Below are 20,631 nucleotides of genomic sequence, written 5' to 3' on the forward strand. Positions count from 1 at the left end.
ATTGGTTGATGCCATTCTAGTATCATAGTCAAAAACATTGACTTCTTGTGTATTACGAAAATATTTTATGATTATATTTTATAATAAATTTTAAATTCATTATAAACGAAAGAATTAAAGTCCCAATATTGAATTTAATTTCTTACGGCTTAAAACTTATTTATCTATTGTAAATCCAGCCTTTATTCCTGGTCGAATATTTCCTTCATATTTGACACTGTGATTGATCAATTTCTTAAAACTTGAGGCTTAAATTACCTATTGTAGACTGGGACTAAAGGCTTATTCTTATAGACCAATTGACGAATCAGAACAAAGCAATGTATCGGCTGGCTACTCTGATTGGTCAATTCCAACCGCAACTCGTAGTGCGATTATGACTTATAGCTATTACACGTGGTAAACTTTTAGTCGTAACTGTAAGCAAATTGACCAATCACAGTCGAGCATCTGACAATGTAGGAGGAACGTTTGATCGCGATTGGTCGATAGCTACAACAAAGAATTGCATGCAAATGGTATATAACCACATTTCTACGCGTTAGAAATTTTTCAAAACGAGAAAAGAGTTAATAGAAAATTAAGTCTATTTTTAACAATAGTCGCATTCGTGCATTGTGACGAGAAACTTGCGGGAATTGAAAGTTTGGCACTTAGATTTCCGGTAACGCGCGTGTTTTCTCCGACGGTATCGATTTATTATTGGCTGACAACTGTAATATTAAACTGCGGCGACGAATCACGGACGCGGAATCATGTAAGATCCACGCATCACACATTTATCTATTTCTAGTCTACCCTTTTTATGCCGGCAGGCACGTCGCACGTATCGTACGTTACCGGTTCACCTCATATACTTTCGGACGAATTAATTCGCGCCACGCGTTTAGGATTCCGGAGTTATCTGTGCAAAGCGCAGAACAAAATCGGCTGTGCTCCGATTTCGGAACCCCGAATCCACAGCAAGGACGCGTCCTGGATTGAGGATCGCTCGTATTCTCTTGCGTCTCCCTAGAAGAGCGTGCGAATTTACGATGGCGTCAGCTTCAGCCATGGATTTCTCGCAAGGCGAGAAGACTAACGGGCATGATCAACCAGGTATCAACCAGAATGCTCAGGAACACGCGGGCCAGCAAAATCAAGGGCAAAATCAATATCAGCAACAACAGCAACAGCAACCTACAGCCGGTATTCCTGGAAAGGACGACGAGCGCAAGCTCTTCGTTGGCGGATTGTCTCGTAGTACCACCGACAAAGAGTTGCACGAACACTTCAGCAAATTTGGCGAGATCGAAAGCATTTCCGTCAAGGTCGATCCCCACACTGGTGTCTCACGTGGCTTCGCCTTTATGGTGTTCGCGAACCCCAAGACCATTGATAAACTGCTCGCGTCCGGCGAGCATTATATTAACAAGCGTAAGGTACGCAACCGGTGCTCCTAAAAGATTAACATGGCTCAAACTGGTTTTAAATTTCAGTTTTTTCAATTTTCTCAAATGTTACACTGTGTGACTGCGCTACATCCTCTTTCCTATATTGCAGCGTAGAAAATATACTACAAAATTATGTTATGCAATGAGATAGAAACTATGCTTCTATTATCCTGTATTCGTATCAAATCTCTCTATTCTTAGCATTCTTAACCTCTATACATTTAGCATCCTCTCCTGCATTGTTCTTGTACTTCTCTACTTTAGATTTATCATTTGATTTTATATATAATATATATATATATATGAAATAAAAAAAAGTTTTAAAATTTAGCCCCAATGTACAAATAGGAAACTTTAATTACATTCTAATTTATATATTTATATAATTTTGTTTCATGATTATACAGGTAGATCCAAAACGTGTAAGCAAAAAACCTCAACATGGTAAAGTCTTCGTGGGTGGTCTTACACCAGAGATTACGGATGAAGATATCAAAACTCACTTCGGACAATACGGCACTATTGTCGAGCTACAAGCACCTTTTGACAAAGTCAAAAATCAACGGAAAGGTTTCTGTTTTATCACATTCGACTCGAAAGAGGTCGTGTACAAGTTACTGAAAACTCCTAAACAGACAATAAATGGTAAGGAGGTAGATGTTAAAAAGGTGAAAGTCAATCCAGATCCTAGAAATCAAGGTTTCTGGGCACCGGGTTACGGATATGGTTATGGTGGCGGTTATTATTTTCCCGATTATAATGGTTACCACAGTGGTGGTTACGATGATATGTACACCAATTATGATTATGCTGGATATGATGGCTATGATAATATGGGTTATGGACCTAAACCACGAGGTAATGGTCCAGGACCGCGTCAGTTTCAGAGACATCAACCGTACTAAATGAAACAGGTATATTAACTATTTCTTCTATACTGAATTATTATACTGAACTTTAAAAAAGTCCTAGATAGAATACTACAAGATATCAAAAGTCATCCCGTAAGAGAATAGCAATTTCAATTTTCATTTCAATTTTCATTTATTCTACAAAGATAGATATCCTTCCTAGATATTGTCTACTGAATAGTAAATAAGGAATAATGTTGCATAAAAAACAGCAGTGCTTGCAATATTTTTGTTGCTAACATGCATGTGTTTTCTATTGATTGTTGCATTCGTTGATTCTATCTTTTTTATAATGACTTTATGTGCAGGTCGAGCTATTCTTTCACGAGAAATAAGGCGCATTCCATTTAGTGTTATAAATACTTTGAAGCATTTGATTAACTAATCGAGAAATTTTTTTACTCCTTTTGTCCTAATTAATTAATTCAAAGTATTTGTAATATCAAGTCGAGTGCACTTGCAATGTACAGAGAAACCATCGGAGATTGAATTGAAGATATTGGAAATAAAAAAAGCGCGAAAAAAATGAAAAAAATAAAAAAAAACAAAAATTTATAAGATTCAATAAACTTAGAATTTATATACTGGAAAATCCATATATTATACTGTAGTTTTCCCAATATATGTCTAATCTTATCTTAGTTAACTGCAATGCGCAATGAAATTATAAATCATAAATAATATGTGTTATATACATTGTTTAAATTTAACTTCTAATATTATATATTGAGAACTAATTTAGAAACAATGCATCCTGTTATGAACCAAACTGTGTTTTATTTCAAAATAATTCAAACATGTTATATATTTCATTTATAATACTTTAAGGCTTGTTTTGTTTATAATGCACTTTTGTATAAATAATTTTTAATAGATTTTTTATTCTACTTATATTCCTCAAAACTTTTGAAGTGAGACATTAGAAAAAACGTTGAAAGTGCTAAAGGAAAAAAAAATTTTTTTGAAGAAAAAAAAAATGAAAGGAAAACAAACAGATAAATATTATGGACACTTTTTGCTAAGTTGCTCAAATTATTAAGTTGTATAAGATACTGAAATGAATCTTTTGTGTAACAAACTACAGTGATTTGTGGTCACAGTTTAGAAAAGAGTAATTTTCTTTCTTTATTTACTAAATAAATATTTTTACAATTTAATTCAATTGTATTTCTAAAAAAAAAGACAGATTTAGCATGCAGAATTTCATTTCCTTTCCATATTTACCGAATTTATTCTAGGGTATTACTGTACCTGATTGTTTACCAATCAGGAACAAGTAAATATCTCGTCTAGCTTTCTTTTTTTATAGTTTGAGTTTATGAAGTCGCTTTCATCACTTGAAGGTTCATTCCAATATGTTGTATGATATAATGATTCAGAGATTGGCTATTCCCCTTCCAGTATATATTCTAAGATTATAAACAGCTCGCCCAGCAAGCTTTGAATTCTCAAAGTTTGATACATAAAGGAAACACGTGCTAGTGATAGCATAACTGAAATTAACAAAAAATACAATTTAATAATGTAGAATCAGTAATTAAGAATGAATAATATTAACAATAGAAAGCATTCATATTTTCCGAAATATTTCCCAGTGATTCGAAATCAATGTTAATAAACAAAATCAATATTATTATGTAAAGCAAAGATGTGCCGAGGCAGAAAGCTGCAAATCTTGTTTATAGTTCAGGCGACTCGTTACTAAAATTTGAAGACATAAATGAGACCCAAGGTTTATTCATCTAAATATATCGGGAAATCTATCTCAAAGATCGTGGACAAATGATTAAGTTTTAAAATGCGCGTGTCTCATATTTTCTTCCGTAACAAAGCAAATGCATGATAAACTACAACATGATAATTTATACAGAACTTGTACTTTCTTTAAAGTACTTTATGCGATTCAAAATAATGTTGTCAAATTATCTGTATTGAAACATAAAAGTTTTTTAATTAATTTAAAAACACTTACTATTTACATTTATTATACAGTGGAATATGATATTAATTCTTTATTAATCTAACAACATGTATATCTAATATATTGAGTTGTGCCACAAAATAATATATATCTAATATATTGTTTGCATATTAAAAAATTTTTCGCCGGAGTTCCAAGAAATTTCTTATATTTTTACTTACAAATAATATATACATTTTCTTATATTTTTTACATACAAATAATATACGATTGAATAATTATAGCAGCTTTTAATAATGTGGCATTAATACGATATAATGTGGGTAACCAACTATTTTGCTGTTACTTAGACTGCATTCTATTTTAACTGGCAATATATCATAGAGTTGTTCTTTATAATTGAACTTTTTGCATTACATACTAACTGCACTTACTTGCATATACATGCATATACATTAAAAATGAGATATATGTTTAAAAGGTTTAAAAAGGAAATAAAAAAACTGCAAAAGTTGTAAAAACTATAAAAAGTTAAATTATAAAGAGCGAACCTCATATGAATGAAAGTACATGAGCATGAATGATTTTCCTGTACTGCCAGTACGTCGGTCTATATTGAAACATACAGATAGATATAAAGACAAAAATATAATTTGGAAGAACAATATATATCTATATATATATATAAAGATGTTTCTTATTCTTCTTTGGCACAAATTTTCAGGGCAACTCAATATTTTAGTACACTAGTATTATCATATTCTTTAGAAATTTAAGTTTGTTCATAAGTATTTCTTTATTATACATTCACTATATACATTATATATAAAAAATTTATGTATAATTTAATTAATCTATGATCCTTTTAAAACAATCGTAATTTGATTAAAATTCTGCTATATAATAGACAAAAAAAAGAAAATACTTATGGACCAAGCGCTTATATATGTATAAAAATATATTTCTTCCTTAAACAATTCACAATATAAATCACAATATCTGAAATAAACATTTAAAATTGAATGTAATATTAATAAGTACCATTTTCTTATCATTTATGTATAATACCTAATATCTGTATAACACATTATATAACATGAAAAATATGTAAGTTATACAGATTATAAGCTAACAAATTGTACATATATGTATGTTTAAGAAATTGTACATGCATCCTATGTATGTTCAAGAAAATAAAAACATACATACATATATGCGTATTTGTAAGGATGAAGATATAAATTAGAATTTAGAGGAAAAAATGTAAAAAAAAATATAAAAAAGATATAATTAAAATATGAGCGTCCTGGGTATATATACATGAAGTGCACGCAAACGACGAACTTAACTGAAATAGTGTCAACAAAATGATACATGTAGTAATGAAGAAAGAAAAAAATATGCATATTGCAGTATAATCATAGTTTACAATATTTATGCAGAATTGTATTATACTATCGACATCCTGTGAATGTGTCATTGTAAAACATATATTGCCATAGTTAGTCTGGCAATTCTAATGTCTTTAATAAGAAATGAGATAGATGAAATCTATCTCGAAACAAAGTTCTATTACTTGCGTGTCGTCTGTGTGCTCGGTCTGTATAACAAAAGAATAAGATATAAATATGGCGAAAAAATAATAACAGTATATATACATTGGTTGCGTTCAGCAAAACTATTGTGTCATATTCTTGTAACATTCGACACTAATTTGCTGGATTTGAAAATAGGACCCAATCACGTTCAAAGTAATTAAACAGTGTCAAAGTATATTTTAGACAATTTATAATTCGTGATAAATTTATAGAATTCCATTTATAACTTTACATGATACGTAATATAGAAAATGTTTGAAGGAATAAAATAAATATATGCATTAATTATGTGGCACAAAAATTTAAGATCTTTTTAGACGTTTTATAATTTACGATAAAATTTAAGACAGAATTCTATTTATAATTTTATGATAAAATTTAAGACAGAATTCTGTTCATAATTTTGTTATTCCGCATATTTTGATGTGCCACATTTTAATGTATGTAGACATAATATATATATATATATATATATATATATATATATATATATATATATATATGTATATATAATATTTTCTATGCAATTATAAATAAATTTCTATAGAGCGAATTTTATCATGAATTATAAGTCGTTTAAAGTAGACTTAAGGCGGCAAATGATCAGAAATAAAAAACATAATCTGTAGATTACTTTAATATTTCTTTCGCATTTCTAACGCATGAGTAGCAGTTCCTGTTCACCGAAAACTGCTCTTCATATCGCGAAAAGACTGTCACAAATGATGATACAGGTTCTAGAAAATTTTGACATTTAATAGAATTTGCGGTTTCGACTACCAAATTGAAAGAAAATTAAGTAATGTAATTATTAGAGAATGTAGAGAAGACATAATATGGGACTATGTTTAGATACATCGAAATTATATTGTACACAAGGCTGAAAAAGCTTTAAACATTCAAAAGTTTTTTCTCAGACGTCGCAAAGACATCAATAGTTTGGCTTAACTCGATCGAGCGAAAGTTAACGGGAGAAATCCCTTTTCAGAACATCTTTAACAGATCTTTAATAGAATCCATTTGCGAATATTGGATGCATTGCTAACATTCATTACAGCGTTTGTTGATGCATTTATTGCGAACACTGTTGAATGTGTGATTACATATGTATATTTTACAGATGTATATTACATATGTATATTTACATATGTATATTACAGATGTATATTACAGATTGTTGTACAGAAATTTATGTAAAGGCCTATATATAGTATATAAGCAGGTTGAATATGCTCAGTATTTATCACATTATTTGATGGAATATTGATCATTTTCAATCAAGATGCTTGTTATACTTTTATTTAGTAATACTCAAGTATTACAATTAGAAATATGCTTTTACACTTGAAATTAATGTACAACAGGCTTTAATCTATCTGTTGATAAACCAGTGCATCCAAAAGAATTTACTGTAAGCCAAGCTAACTGTCTTTGACATTAAATCTGTATACTATGTATACCATTTTTGCGTGTGAAGATATATATGGAATACAAAAGGAAGAGAAAAAGAGAGAAAATGAAAAATTAAAGGAAACGATACAGATATTTTGTTACTATTAATTACTATTCGCCTGTTTCACCCATGACACAGTGTATATTTTAATTATAGCAAAAATAAATGCCAATTATTTCAAATATTTATTGTGATATTATATATAGCATATTTATGTAATATATACATATGTGTGTATATATATATATGTGCGTGTGTATATATGTATATGTATGTATATATATATGTTATATATATATGCATTTTATACATAGATTTTATACAAGGTTGATGCAAAAACTTTATGTCTGTTTCTATGTTAAATTTAAAATCGAGCCCAAGATGTCTTCCTAAGAAAAGAAAAATACTTGTAAAGACTATGTAAATTCGTCTTCAAATAGACCTAACGAACAAACTTTTGCATCATCCTAATTTTACATGATTATAACATTTTACTATTATCTACAATAATGATCCAATTAATAGCGATATCGTCAAAGAGAAAATCCTGATTAATGTTGGTTATCTTTTTCTCAACAGATGGTGCTGAATGCCTTTTGAATGTTCTCAGCTCTTAGCATGGCATCCTCGAAGCATACAGTCACGCAAGGTACAGTGGCCCGAGTGATTCGGTAGCGTACGATTCCAGCTTCAGCTGCGGCTTCTCGCGCGTTTCGCGTTACACAGGAATCGAGCAATCTGAAACACCTAAAACGAAAAAGAGAGCCAGAGAGAGAGAGAGAGCGAGCGAGCGACAGCGTGTCCAAGTGTTACGCAGCGATGCCTCACCCAGAATCGGCACGGATGCCGTTGCGATCAGTCAGGTTGCTTCGACGGCTGCAGGGATTCGCGATGTAGCCCTCCTCCTCTTCCTCCTCCTCCTCATCATCTTTCTCTCCCAACCCCCCCTCTGCTAGTCCGAGGAAAACATTCTCTCTCGCGTTGGTATCGTTGTAACATCCCGATCACATCGATGCGTCGTCACGCAACATCGTCGACGGGATCTCGCACAACAACGGATCTGGACCGCCTTGTCGAGTCACCTGCGACTACCTGCGTTCCTCTTCATAGTCCTAATCATTGTCATCTGCAAGAAGTGCCTTCTCTCGATTACCAAGTCGGCCGCCCGATCACACGGAAGGCCACAACCGTGTTTCATCTGTCCCGGCGATGAACGCGACGATCTTACCTATATACATCTTTATATAAGCCTGCATTATGCGCCTGGGTAAGTAGTAGTTTTAACATGTACAGTACTGTGTCCTGAAAGGGACAGCCATTCATAGAAGAATGGAAGGAAAAAGTAAGAACATAAAATGTATATAAGTTCGCTAAGCTTTAACTTCGACACTATGGATATAATTTCTATTTCTATTTGTGTAGTGATAAAAAGTAACTTGGGTAAAATTTTCCTTTAACACGCATAACATCGGAGGAATTTAACTTGGTGAATTTATGTCGGTCTTAATCATAATAATGTGTTGAGCCATTAAAAAGGCAATAATTATAATACGAGAAAATGTTGAATTATGATTGTATTTTCTAAGAAAAAGTCTTAATAACTTATTATTAATCATCGAAAAGATGATAGTTATTTAAGAAGATTGAAAATTGTAACGTTTTATTTCTTTTTCAAGAAATATAAATTTGTCAATAAATTAGCTACTTTTATCCCTCTTTGAAAAAGAAACTTTAATATATTTACAACTTTTTTTTGATACTCCGAAAACTTCTTCAAACAAGATAATACATTGTTAAAATAATTTTATCCATAACTTATTTCTTTAAAATTTATAAGTATTGATTAAAAAATTATTAAAAATTGGAATAACAACCGAATATCGTAGTATAAAATATCTATGTAAAGGTAATCTCGATCTATGCGTGGATCTTTGCAAAAGAGTGAATTCGAATTGCTAATCACCTACGAGATTCTAACGTGTCAGCAAATTTTTGCGATGCGTTGAGTAAACAACGTGTATATTACAGTCGAGCAGTTTTATCCATACATTATTGCATAATGGGTGAAAATGTATATTATCGTTATTGTTTGCAGTCTAGATACATATATGTATACGTACATACATGCACATATATATATATATATATATATATATATATATATATATATATATCATTGGATATCGTCAAATATATATTTGTAATTAAGAAGTAATAAGTTATGCCCAATATTTATTTTGTGTTGAAACTTTGTTAGCTTCGAAAGTATAGTAATCATTGAAGTGACATAATTGCATAATTTAAATGATAATCGAAATACTTGTAGTACTGGAAAGACAGGAAATATTTTGATAGGAAAATATTTTATCAAAAATGTAATTATTTTCGGTAGAACAGTGAAATCTAACAAAGTTACAGTAACAGTCGAAATTATCAATATTAGCTGATTCCTATGACATTTAATTTTATAATTATTAAATCGATTTTCTTTTAAGAATTATTATATATGACTATTATTAATCGCTTTAATGAATGGTATCTAAAAGTTATTAACAATTTTATAAAGAAGTCGTTGACTCTTAAATATTCACTACATCAATTTCATATATTTTTTCTTTGTATTATTTTCTCAAAAAAATTACAATGTGTCTTAAAACTCTTTTAAGATATAATTAAGGTGACTAAAATTTGGGGCGAGTGATCAAAAGAGGGGGAGATAAAAAATTTGTTTAAATAAATATAATCTATATACAATAAAAATAAACATTTTATAAGTTTCATATATAATAAACGTTAACGATAAAAATAACCGTTTTAGTTTTAATAACAATAAATATATATTTTTCGGTTTTTATCGTCAATCTAAACATTCATTCATATAGAGTATAGAGATATATTTTTTATAATTCAGAACAAATCGGGACAGAATAACTGAACTCTCGACTGTCCCGTGAAAATCAAAACAGATGGCCTTAGATATATCATTTCTTTTTTACATATACATAAGAAAGAGATATTTAATGATAAAAATTTGTAATTATGGGAAAAAATGTGTCGTAGGAAGAAGAGAAATATGTATACATATATGTTAATAGAAAAAGAAAAGAGAACACTTCTCTATCTGTCGAAGGAGGGGAAAAACACGTGTACATACATTACTTTGTATCTAGAACGCGAATACTTGAGACTTAAAATATTTTTTTTCAATCAATGTAATCCGAGTTATTTATTATATATAAATATTGCATAATTTTTCAGAAATGTATCAATTAATTGCACATACAACAAAAATGCGTCACGATTGCTGAGACGCATCGAAGAGCGCAAGAAACAAACAAAAACTGTCGTCCGAGTGATCTGAATCAGACTGGCAAACTTCGATACATAACCTAAAAGACATAATGTCCCAGCTAAATATCAGCACGGGTAAGCGAGGCAGGGGGATAGCGAGTACCTCCGCGTCGACGGTATCTGCTTTGAGTAGTTCCACCGATTTGGCAAGTCTCTTTGAGTGCCCTGTTTGTTTCGACTACGTGCTTCCACCGATCTTACAATGTCAAAGCGGGCATCTCGTTTGCACAAATTGCCGACCAAAACTCTCCTGTTGCCCCACATGCAGGGGTCCGCTAGGTATGCAACTTTTCCTTTTACTGAAATTGTTGTTGAAATTTTTAGGATCGTAAATAATCATAAATAATCTGACAACGCACAGGTAACATTCGTAATCTGGCTATGGAAAAAGTGGCGAGTAATGTGATGTTCCCTTGTAAATATTCTACTAGTGGCTGTACAGTTTCGCTGGTGCATACTGAGAAGGCAGATCACGAGGATGCATGCGAGTTCCGTCCATATAGTTGTCCTTGTCCAGGTGCATCCTGTAAATGGCAGGGATCGTTGGAACAAGTAATGTCGCATCTTATGATGAGCCACAAAAGTATTACAACATTACAAGGTATTAAATTTTTGTCATTTGCCTCTGTACTTTTCTCTTATAACTTCTTACATATTATTCTTTGTGTATTTTTCTCTAGGAGAAGACATTGTCTTTTTGGCAACTGATATTAACCTTCCTGGAGCTGTGGATTGGGTGATGATGCAATCTTGTTTTGGCCATCATTTTATGTTAGTGCTTGAGAAACAAGAGAAATATGATGGACATCAGCAGTTTTTTGCAATTGTACAATTGATTGGTTCACGGAAACAAGCAGAGAACTTTGCTTACAGGTAATTAAACATAATTATAATTTATTGTATTTAATGATATAAAATTTAATAAAATTCAAAAAATTTTAAATAAATTTGACATTTTTTTGACATTTTCGTATCTTACATTAGAGGCTGTGTGACTTTATAATTAAATTACTCTGCTTAACAGACTAGAATTGAACGGTCATAGAAGGCGTCTCACGTGGGAAGCGATGCCGCGCTCTATTCATGAGGGTGTATCGTCCGCGATTTTAAATTCTGACTGCCTTGTATTTGACACCTCTATTGCTCAGTTATTCGCTGACAATGGAAATCTAGGAATTAACGTTACAATTTCTATGGCCTGAGGAAAACCAGAAAAAGCAGTATAAAAAGAAAACAAAACAATTATGCAAACATATCGAGCAGTCTTTCGAATTATTTGAGGCGATAAAAATATTTAGGTGAGACTGCCCGTTATGCACAGTTAAAAGTTTTTTTTTCTTATGTTACCAGTGAATATTAGCAATACAGAGATGTTTGAAGTATATTGATATGCAGCGTTCATATGCTCAGTACAGGATTGGCATTGAGAAGCTTTAAAGTATACTTTTGTGTGACATTCACAGAACAAATATGATAAACAATCCTTTCGATATATTTCATGCTGTGACTTTAAAGCTTTGAAGCAGTATAATAATATCGAATTCCAAAAAAAAGTACCTGATATTCGCGCTATTATCATATTACTCTTATTCATTTTGTATCAAATTTTCATTTGTAATTCTCCAGTAAGATACTGCATGCATTATTGAATTTTATTGACATCTTTTTTGTATTTTAACACTTTTCAAGACTTGGTATAACGAATGCAAACATTGCCGGGCATAGCATTTCAGAAATTCAATATGAATCTCGTCATGCAATTATTGCGTTTATTTGCCATTAATGTGTAGTTTTATATTATTATTTATTTTTTCGTTTATAAAGTTTACTTTCTTTTGTGTTTGTAAAATTCTTATTTTTTTATTTCATTTTATCAAAGCTCTTATATGTATCTTGCATATAATGTGAATCAGCTTTTGCATATTATTTGATTATTCGATATTATTATTATTATAGACACAATATTATGCTTTTTAAGATTCATATGCAAGCAGTGAAAGGCAGATCAGGTTTTTTATGATTTAATCTGAATATTGCAAGATGCTAATATTTTTAGAATTGCAATAATATGGTGAAAAGCAATGTTCAATTATAGAAAAATTTTTGTAAACAAGATTTAACAAACTAAAAATGATTAAAGCAATTATATTAAAATTTAAAAGGCATGTATATTTTTTTAGCTTGAATTTTATAATATATATGTTGGGATATATTTACAAACATTTATACCATAATATATTTAATATGAAATTAAATTTATTTTTTATTTATGATTAGAAAAAAACATTGCTTTATACCATATCTAATATTTATTGATATCCTTAGCAATGGATATTTTTTGTGTGTATAAGTTACTTTTTAATGCTATTATAAATATAGCAATCAAACCACATTAGAATTTTCTTGCAATTGTAAAACCTTTTTTATAAATTTTTATGATTCATACTTTTTTAAAATACATCAAATTTCTTCCTTTCTGCTGTTATTTTGCATAACATACATAAGTTTTGAAAAGCAATGAAATATCTGTACTAAGGATAGAGCATTGAACTAAACTGCATAAAAAAATTCAGTGAAACAAACTATGAAAACGAAGTTACAGGAAAGAGATTACTTTCTTTGAAAGGACAATTTAGACTGAAATATAACTATATGACATGATAGTAGGCTAAGTCTCTATAACAATTATATATTTTTCATAGATCGAAAAATGTACAAGTTTTACTTTCGCTAAGTGATTCATATGAGCTGAAATAATTTTGTCAGACTACTACGATATTAATAACGCTATCAACAACTCAGATTGATCAGTTTAAGGCCCTGTAACAATCATGAATCAAGAAAAGAAGTTTGCAAAGATAAACGGAAGCACTGTTATTGTAAATAAAACGCGAAAATTTATGATGTGATATAAATAATATAAATAATATAAATCATAACGTACTGATGTATTCACAATGTTGGAAATAATTCAAGGGAACCAAGTGCATGGTGTATACACACTGTATAGCATGGTTAGCATGTATTATTAAGCTTATATAATTATATTTACACACATCTATTAAAAAAAAAACAAATGTTTAATTTTAATAGACAAATGAGAAGCGTTCGAGTGTTTTTTGGCGGTTATCGAAAAGAAAAATGAATAAAAAAAGGGAAGTTGAGAGTTTCTTTAATTTTGATGTTAATTGTTATTCTATATTCAAGATTGTAGGAATATCTTCCCAATTTTTAGCGTAAAGTGTAATTCTGCACTCGAAATTGCAAGAACCATTGCGTTCGAGAATCGTCATACTAAGATCTTTATAATAAAAGTAGTACGAACACGGATGCTATATAGATCATCACACAAGATTGAAGAGAATTACAAATATACGCTAGATGTGATTTTTCTCTTTATAGTATAAACGTCAAATTATTAGATCACATGTACTGGAAGGGTGATCTAATAATTTGAAAAAAAAAAAACATCACAATTGTTAAGCATTGTGTACATATGATAAGATTAACGATAGTAGAATTCTTATTCTTTAACAAAGTAGTAATTTATTTTCTAGCATTCATGAGAGCTTCATTGCTATTTTACTAAACTTGATTATAAGAAATCCATCTTTTGTTTGGTTCTTCATGAATGTTCTTTTTATATATTATTTCATTTATCTTATTTATATTTATCGAATTATGTAATATTGACATATTGATATGTAGTTCAAGTATTCTCAAACAAAAAAAGTTGTTTTAATTTTATTATAATTTGTGAATAAGGAATAACATAATGAGCTAGCTAATGGAATATAAGATGTGAAAAGTTTTGATAATTTGCTATTGTATGATATGATTGAATGATATAAATTCACTAGCATTTCATTCTTGGATGATTCTTAGCATATTTTTTTTCAATGTCTGTGAAATTTATATATTATTGTGTAATTTTCTCTTTTTCATTTAAAGTTTAAAATTTTTTTAAATTAGACTTGAGAAATATATCAAAGTATTTTAAAATTCATTACATTAGTATTTGGATAATGAAAAATTTTATATTTAAAGTATTTTTCCAACACATTGAATCATGTTTATTGATATTAATAATTTTTTATATATGAGATCTGTATATTGCAATTGCAATACGAAAAATAATTTATACCAAGCATATTTGGCAAAAGCATGACATATCCCAAATAAATCGTAAATTCAAGTGATCGAGAGTGTAATAGGTTTATCTTGTTTGACAATTTGTATGGTACAATTATGAAATCGTGTAGATGAATAATCACTATAAAAGTCCGATCTTTTCATGATGAATCTTTATATTCTACACGGTATCATATAAAACAGCCTAAGGTGCTCGTGTATCCACAGAATATATAGTGTACTGTCGAGAGAATAGCTTTATTTAAATATAATGTATATACTTATATATATGCATATTTATAGAATCTACAGAATGTTCAAGCCATGTATAAAGTAAAGTATAAATAAAATTTTTTTTATAAGTACTTTTTTAGTACATGCAATATTTCTCTCTCTCTCTCTCTTTCTTTCTCTATCTCTATCATGTATTCTCTTATTCACGAGTTTTAAAATTTATAATCAAAATAAAACAATTTTTAAAAAATATAGATTGATATAATAAGATTGATCCAATAAACTTATTTTTATCAGATTTTGATCACATACAACTGTAACATTTTGTATATTTTTTGTATATTTCAGAAAAATTAAGATTTTCCCTTTAATCTTTATTCGATGTGAAGATTGATTAGATTTGTTGATTAGATTAGATTGATATAATAAGGATCTGAAAAATTACATATGATGTTACATATGATGTTTTCGCGCGCGTATGGTTAGCTTTGGAACACACCACGTGTCGATGCGCCGTGTGTCCTGCTTCCACAAGTTATACTTTTTTTGGTTATATTATACGCCCTTATAAATCCAAATTGTTTATTATATTATTCATAACTCCGCTGCACATATCAATCTAAAAAATGCGTTGGTCACTTCCAAAACCTTTTTTTTACGCTTCCGTGGCGGCAACTACTGTCGGCGTATCATATTTGACAAAGTAATGTTGCTTGAAACTATTCAACATATTAAAAAAAATTTGACAAAGTATAATATTGTTTACAGCTCTATAATTACAATTAGTTAGTTTTTTATATTCACTTATATCCAGTTGTAGAATGTTTGAATATGGCAAAATAAGTATAATGTAACTGAAAGACATAAATAATGACAACTATTTACATTTTCTTCTTTATTTTTATATGACAATTTTTATTATTATTTTACCAGTATCTGCAATGTTATTTCATGACATAAATGGTAAAAGTAATTATATTGAAATTGCAGAGATTATATGGGTGGTACAAAATACATGGGCACAGAGAATTTAAACAACAAAATTGTTATTGTGACAGGAGCTAATACTGGTATTGGAAGAGAGATAGCCTCAGAATTAGCCAAACGTGATGCAAAAGTTATTATGGCATGCAGAGATATGAAAAAATGTGAAGAGGTATTTATGTCGACATTAATATTTGTGAAAGCTGTAAGATACAAAAAAATCTTTATATATCTCTTTCTTGTGTACGAAAGACATTATATAGTTGTAGTTTTTTTATCATTATTAGAAATCATTTTATAACAGTTTTGTGTAAGTATAATATGATAATTTTCACATTTTTGTACATAGGCACGCCAATCTATCGTAATTGACACAAGGAACAAGTATGTTTACTGTAGAAAGTGTGACTTAGCATCACAAGAAAGCATTAGAACATTTGTCGAACAGTTTAAAAAAGGTAATTAGTCACAAATATATTTATTTACGAATTTCTAATATTTTTTACTATATAATATACTTAATTACTATATAATATTTACATATGTTTTTGTATTGCAGAATTTGATAAGCTTCATATACTTATCAATAATGCTGGTGTAATGAGATGTCCAAAGAGTTATACTAAGGAAGGGATTGAGATGCAGCTAGGAGTCAATCATATAGGACATTTCTTGCTCACAAATTTATTTTTAGATGTTTTAAAAGCATCTGCACCATCTAGAATTGTAAATGTCTCAAGTGCCGCTCATCGTAGAGGTCAAATAAATATGACAGATTTAAATAGCGATAAAGAGTATGATGCTGGCAAAGCTTATGCGCAAAGTAAATTAGCCATAATTTTTTTCACTAGAGAATTAGCAAACAGATTGAAAGGTAATAATGATAATAATTGCATAATTTATCACTTTATAATGTTTTGCTAAAATATAATTCTTATTTTTGTATTATTCAGGAACCAATGTTACTGTGAATGCTGTTCATCCTGGTATAGTGGATACGAATATAACGCGACATTTGTTTGTATATAATAACTTTTTCACACGAATATTTCTGAAACCATTTGCTTGGCCGTTTATTAGAGCTCCTTTTCAAGGAGCGCAAACTATTTTGTATGCAGCATTAGATACAAGTCTTGCAAATGTTTCTGGCTGTTATTTTGAGTAAGTATTATCAAAGGAGATTAACAAATGATAAATGTAGCAAATAATGAATATAGGCATTAATATTATAAATTTGTTATAGTAATTGCGAAATCAAAGAAGTATCAGACGAAGCCAAAAATGATAATCTGGGAAAATGGTTATGGAAAGTTAGTGAAAGATGGACAAAATTAGATATGCAATTAAGGGTACAATAAAGATATACAGTTGTATTATAATCCTATTTTGTTTATTTTGCATAATATAAACTTTTAATTAATTATATAATTATTTTTATAATTTTTTTGAAGTGAATGTTTATGAGAAGCGGAAATGTGTGCTCGATGCGCAAGCGCAGAAAACAATGTGACATGGTAGCCAATCAACCTTTCGCTCTTACGGAAAAGTGATGGTGACAAGTTGATTGGCCATCAGATCGCTTTTGGATCGCGACAAACATTTCCGCGTCCTATCTGTGCGACTCATTTTTGTGGCTGTCAAGATAAATTACAAAAGTGAAAGGTTAAGAGTACCGTGTTATTCTTGCGCATAATTAAGAAAATTCTAATATTTATGAGAAAACTGCCAATGTGGCCGTTCTCAGATTATTCTTTGATTATAGTAAGTCACGTTTCAAGAACGTAACAAAGTCAAAGATATAATTTGCATTACAGTATGGTATTAAGGTTTTATTTATTTTATGCCGATTATTAATAATTAATGCTAATTATGTAGGTAATTAATAAAATTGTTTTTATATGTATCTACAGAATCGATCATTAACAAATTATCACAATGTTGCAATGGAAATCGGCGGACGAAAGTATCACGAAGAATGTACTAAAGCTGACAGTATACACCAAGAAACCAACAGAACGCTCTACGTGTAACGTTCTTATAGATAAGCTAAATGTCACTGGAGCATCAAATAAAGATTTGAGAGAAAAGTATTATACCGACATTCTTGATGGCGAGGGGGAGAAAGCGTTAATCATAGGTGAAGCAAGCGCAGAAATTGATAGAAAGATTGAGAATGCAATTTGCATGATGAATATCCTTGAGAAGAGTCTCGTTACCATCACTATACCTGCAAAACAGTCAGAAGATAATAGTGAATTTATAATAGTCAAATTTGAGATTACATTGATTAAATGCGAGCGTAACAAACCAATTTGGGAGTGGACTGCAGAAGAGAAGTACAAAATAGCTTTGAGATATAAAGAAAGAGGAGTCGAATTGTTTAAGGATTCAAGAATTACAGATGCATTCTACAAATTCAGTAGGGCTTGCAAACTCTTGATAACATTGGAGCCAATAGCAGACTTAGATTTAGACAAGCAGTTAGAATCCAGTATTAATGAGCTGAGACTTGCACTGTACAACAATATGGCTATGTGTCATTTGAGTCGGAAAAACTATAAACATACCATTACTCTATGTACTAAAGTATTGTATAAGGATAAGAATAATGTTAAGGCTTTATATAGAAGAGGGGTGGCATATGGAAATATGAATAATAATGAAAGAGCTGTAGTAGATATGAAGGAAATACTTATCTTGGAGCCTAATAATAATGCAGCAAAAGAACAGTTTAATATTTATAATACTAGATTACAGGAATCAATTCAGAAGAGCAATGATATGATGAGAAAAATGTTTAAGACTTATTAATAAATTTTAAATATTGTAAGTATACATTTGTTTGCTAATTTCTGAAATAAAATACATTTATTTTATAAATAGAAAGATGCAAATTTCTTATTTCTATTCACAATTACAATTATTTTAATATTTTACTAGTATATAATAGTGTATTTGTATGGCATAAAAAAATTAATAACAAACTGAAAAATGTTAATTATATAATGTTTATTACAATATTAATATACAATGGCTAAAAAACAAAAGTGCAACAAGTATCTGTGATGCACTCTTAAAGATTTTTTTTATGATACAGATTTTTTGATACAAATTTTTGATTGAGGTAATTTTATTGAGCCGCAACTATAAATTATTCAATTATCTGTTTATTCTTAACTACATCATACCTATATAAAATATGTAAGATGTTAAAAGTTTTCTTTATATAAATGTCGGTATTTGTAAATAATTTGGACACTTGGATGTAGTTATTCAACTCTATTATTATATTAGTTTCTAATTATTTTATAAAATTGCACAATAGCAACTGTATCAATATTAAAATTGCAGTTTATATTAATTGATGTTATGTACACATTTTATCTCAGTTTAAAATATGTATAATACTAAAATAATATATAATAGTTTAAATACTTAATTGTAGTTATTTGTTATAAACTTGAATTAATATGTATGCTAGAATTATTTACTTAGATAACTTATTATTATAAATAAAAAAGAGCAAATTTCTATAAAATTAATAAGTTTAATATGTGACACAAAAAATCTTGACAATCCAAAATTAAGTTCAATGGCACCTTTATGACCATGTATCTCTGCATAATTTTACTATTCTACATGCAACCATCCTGTATAAAGCACAATGAGACAATACGAATATGATTATATTTATAACATGAAGATGTTTATTTAGCTAATAAAATAAATATATCAATTATGGATAGGTTTGTTTAAAGCTATCTAATATTTATATTTATATTTGTTGAAGTTACAAGAAGATATAATTTGCAGAAAGAAAAAGTACATTTTAAAAAATTTAATATGTATTGCATAAAATAACAATTATAAAAGTAAAAATAATCATATTTGTTATGAACGTCTTTGTGAAGTAAATATTTAAAACTATTAGAGACAAACAATTTATAATAATGTAGAAATTATATATCATAAAATACATTTCTTACTATTGCAATCTCAAAGAATGTAGGAATTATATATTTTTTGAAATAATATGCACGTTTTAGAATACTTATAATAAAAGTTATCATTTACCTATATAAAATTATTTAAATTTAGCATTTACTAATGAAATTTGTGTATTTAAAAAAATAGTAGACTTCTATGCGAGTTATAAAAATAAACACATTATTCCAAATATATTATAGAGCGAATATAAAGTATATTAATAATGCTTGGCAAGAGATTTATATGGTGGAATTTTAATATATGTATATATCAGATTTTATTACTAAAATTACTCATTGAATCAAATTCATGCAATATAAAGAACAAGTTAATCCTTTCTATACTTAAAGAAAGTCATTTTTTTATTTAAAAAAGAAAAAAAACGAGCACACGATATTCCCTAAGTATAAATATAAAATTAGATCTCTCTGTTAAGTTTATTCAATGAGTAATATAGATAATAAAATACAATCATATCTATGTCACAAATTTGAGCACTATTAAGAGTGTGTTGGCAACATAAGACTTATATCTTATTCTCTTAAATATATTAATCTAAACGTTGTACAACTTTGAAATGTTGCATTTAATAAGATATACCACAGCAATATATATATATGGCGCATAA

The 20,631-nt window shown here is 29.3% G+C and overlaps 3 protein-coding genes across 6 annotated transcripts; all 3 read left to right on the forward strand.

Moving 5' to 3' along the window:
• Nucleotides 1-786: 786 nt before the first annotated feature.
• Nucleotides 787-3,394, forward strand: LOC105255088 (RNA-binding protein squid). Its single transcript, XM_011264167.3, has 3 exons — nt 787-1,421; nt 1,841-2,347; nt 2,653-3,394. Exons 1-2 carry the CDS (start codon nt 1,035-1,037, stop codon nt 2,336-2,338), a joined length of 885 nt encoding a protein of 294 aa, XP_011262469.1. The 5' UTR covers nt 787-1,034; the 3' UTR covers nt 2,339-2,347; nt 2,653-3,394.
• A 4,326-nt stretch (nt 3,395-7,720) lies between these two features.
• Nucleotides 7,721-18,241, forward strand: LOC105255090 (E3 ubiquitin-protein ligase SIAH1). Of its 4 annotated transcripts, none has more exons than XM_011264169.3 (10): nt 7,721-8,583; nt 10,575-10,946; nt 11,029-11,268; nt 11,348-11,540; nt 16,023-16,188; nt 16,366-16,474; nt 16,576-16,890; nt 16,970-17,177; nt 17,260-17,365; nt 17,468-17,796. In XM_011264169.3, exons 2-10 carry the CDS (start codon nt 10,718-10,720, stop codon nt 17,468-17,470), a joined length of 1,569 nt encoding a protein of 522 aa, XP_011262471.1. In that variant the 5' UTR covers nt 7,721-8,583; nt 10,575-10,717; the 3' UTR covers nt 17,471-17,796. The 4 variants fall into 4 exon arrangements, with proteins under 4 accessions (XP_011262471.1, XP_019884273.1, XP_011262470.1 ...); XM_011264168.3 differs by lacking the exon at nt 17,468-17,796 and adding an exon at nt 17,927-18,241 and having other exon boundaries at nt 7,724-8,583; XM_011264170.3 differs by lacking the exons at nt 7,721-8,583; nt 10,575-10,946; nt 11,029-11,268; nt 11,348-11,540; nt 17,468-17,796 and adding exons at nt 15,500-15,735; nt 17,927-18,241.
• LOC112637087 (peptidyl-prolyl cis-trans isomerase FKBP4-like) lies at nt 18,204-18,827 on the forward strand. The gene has a single exon (XM_025405992.1). It carries the CDS (start codon nt 18,204-18,206, stop codon nt 18,825-18,827), a length of 624 nt encoding a protein of 207 aa, XP_025261777.1.
• The last annotated feature ends 1,804 nt before the right edge of the window (nt 18,828-20,631 follow it).

This window comes from Camponotus floridanus, unplaced genomic scaffold (genome assembly GCF_003227725.1).
Source record: "Camponotus floridanus strain SB8 unplaced genomic scaffold, Cflo_v7.5 scaffold13, whole genome shotgun sequence".
NCBI classification, from domain to species: Eukaryota; Metazoa; Arthropoda; class Insecta; order Hymenoptera; family Formicidae; genus Camponotus; species Camponotus floridanus.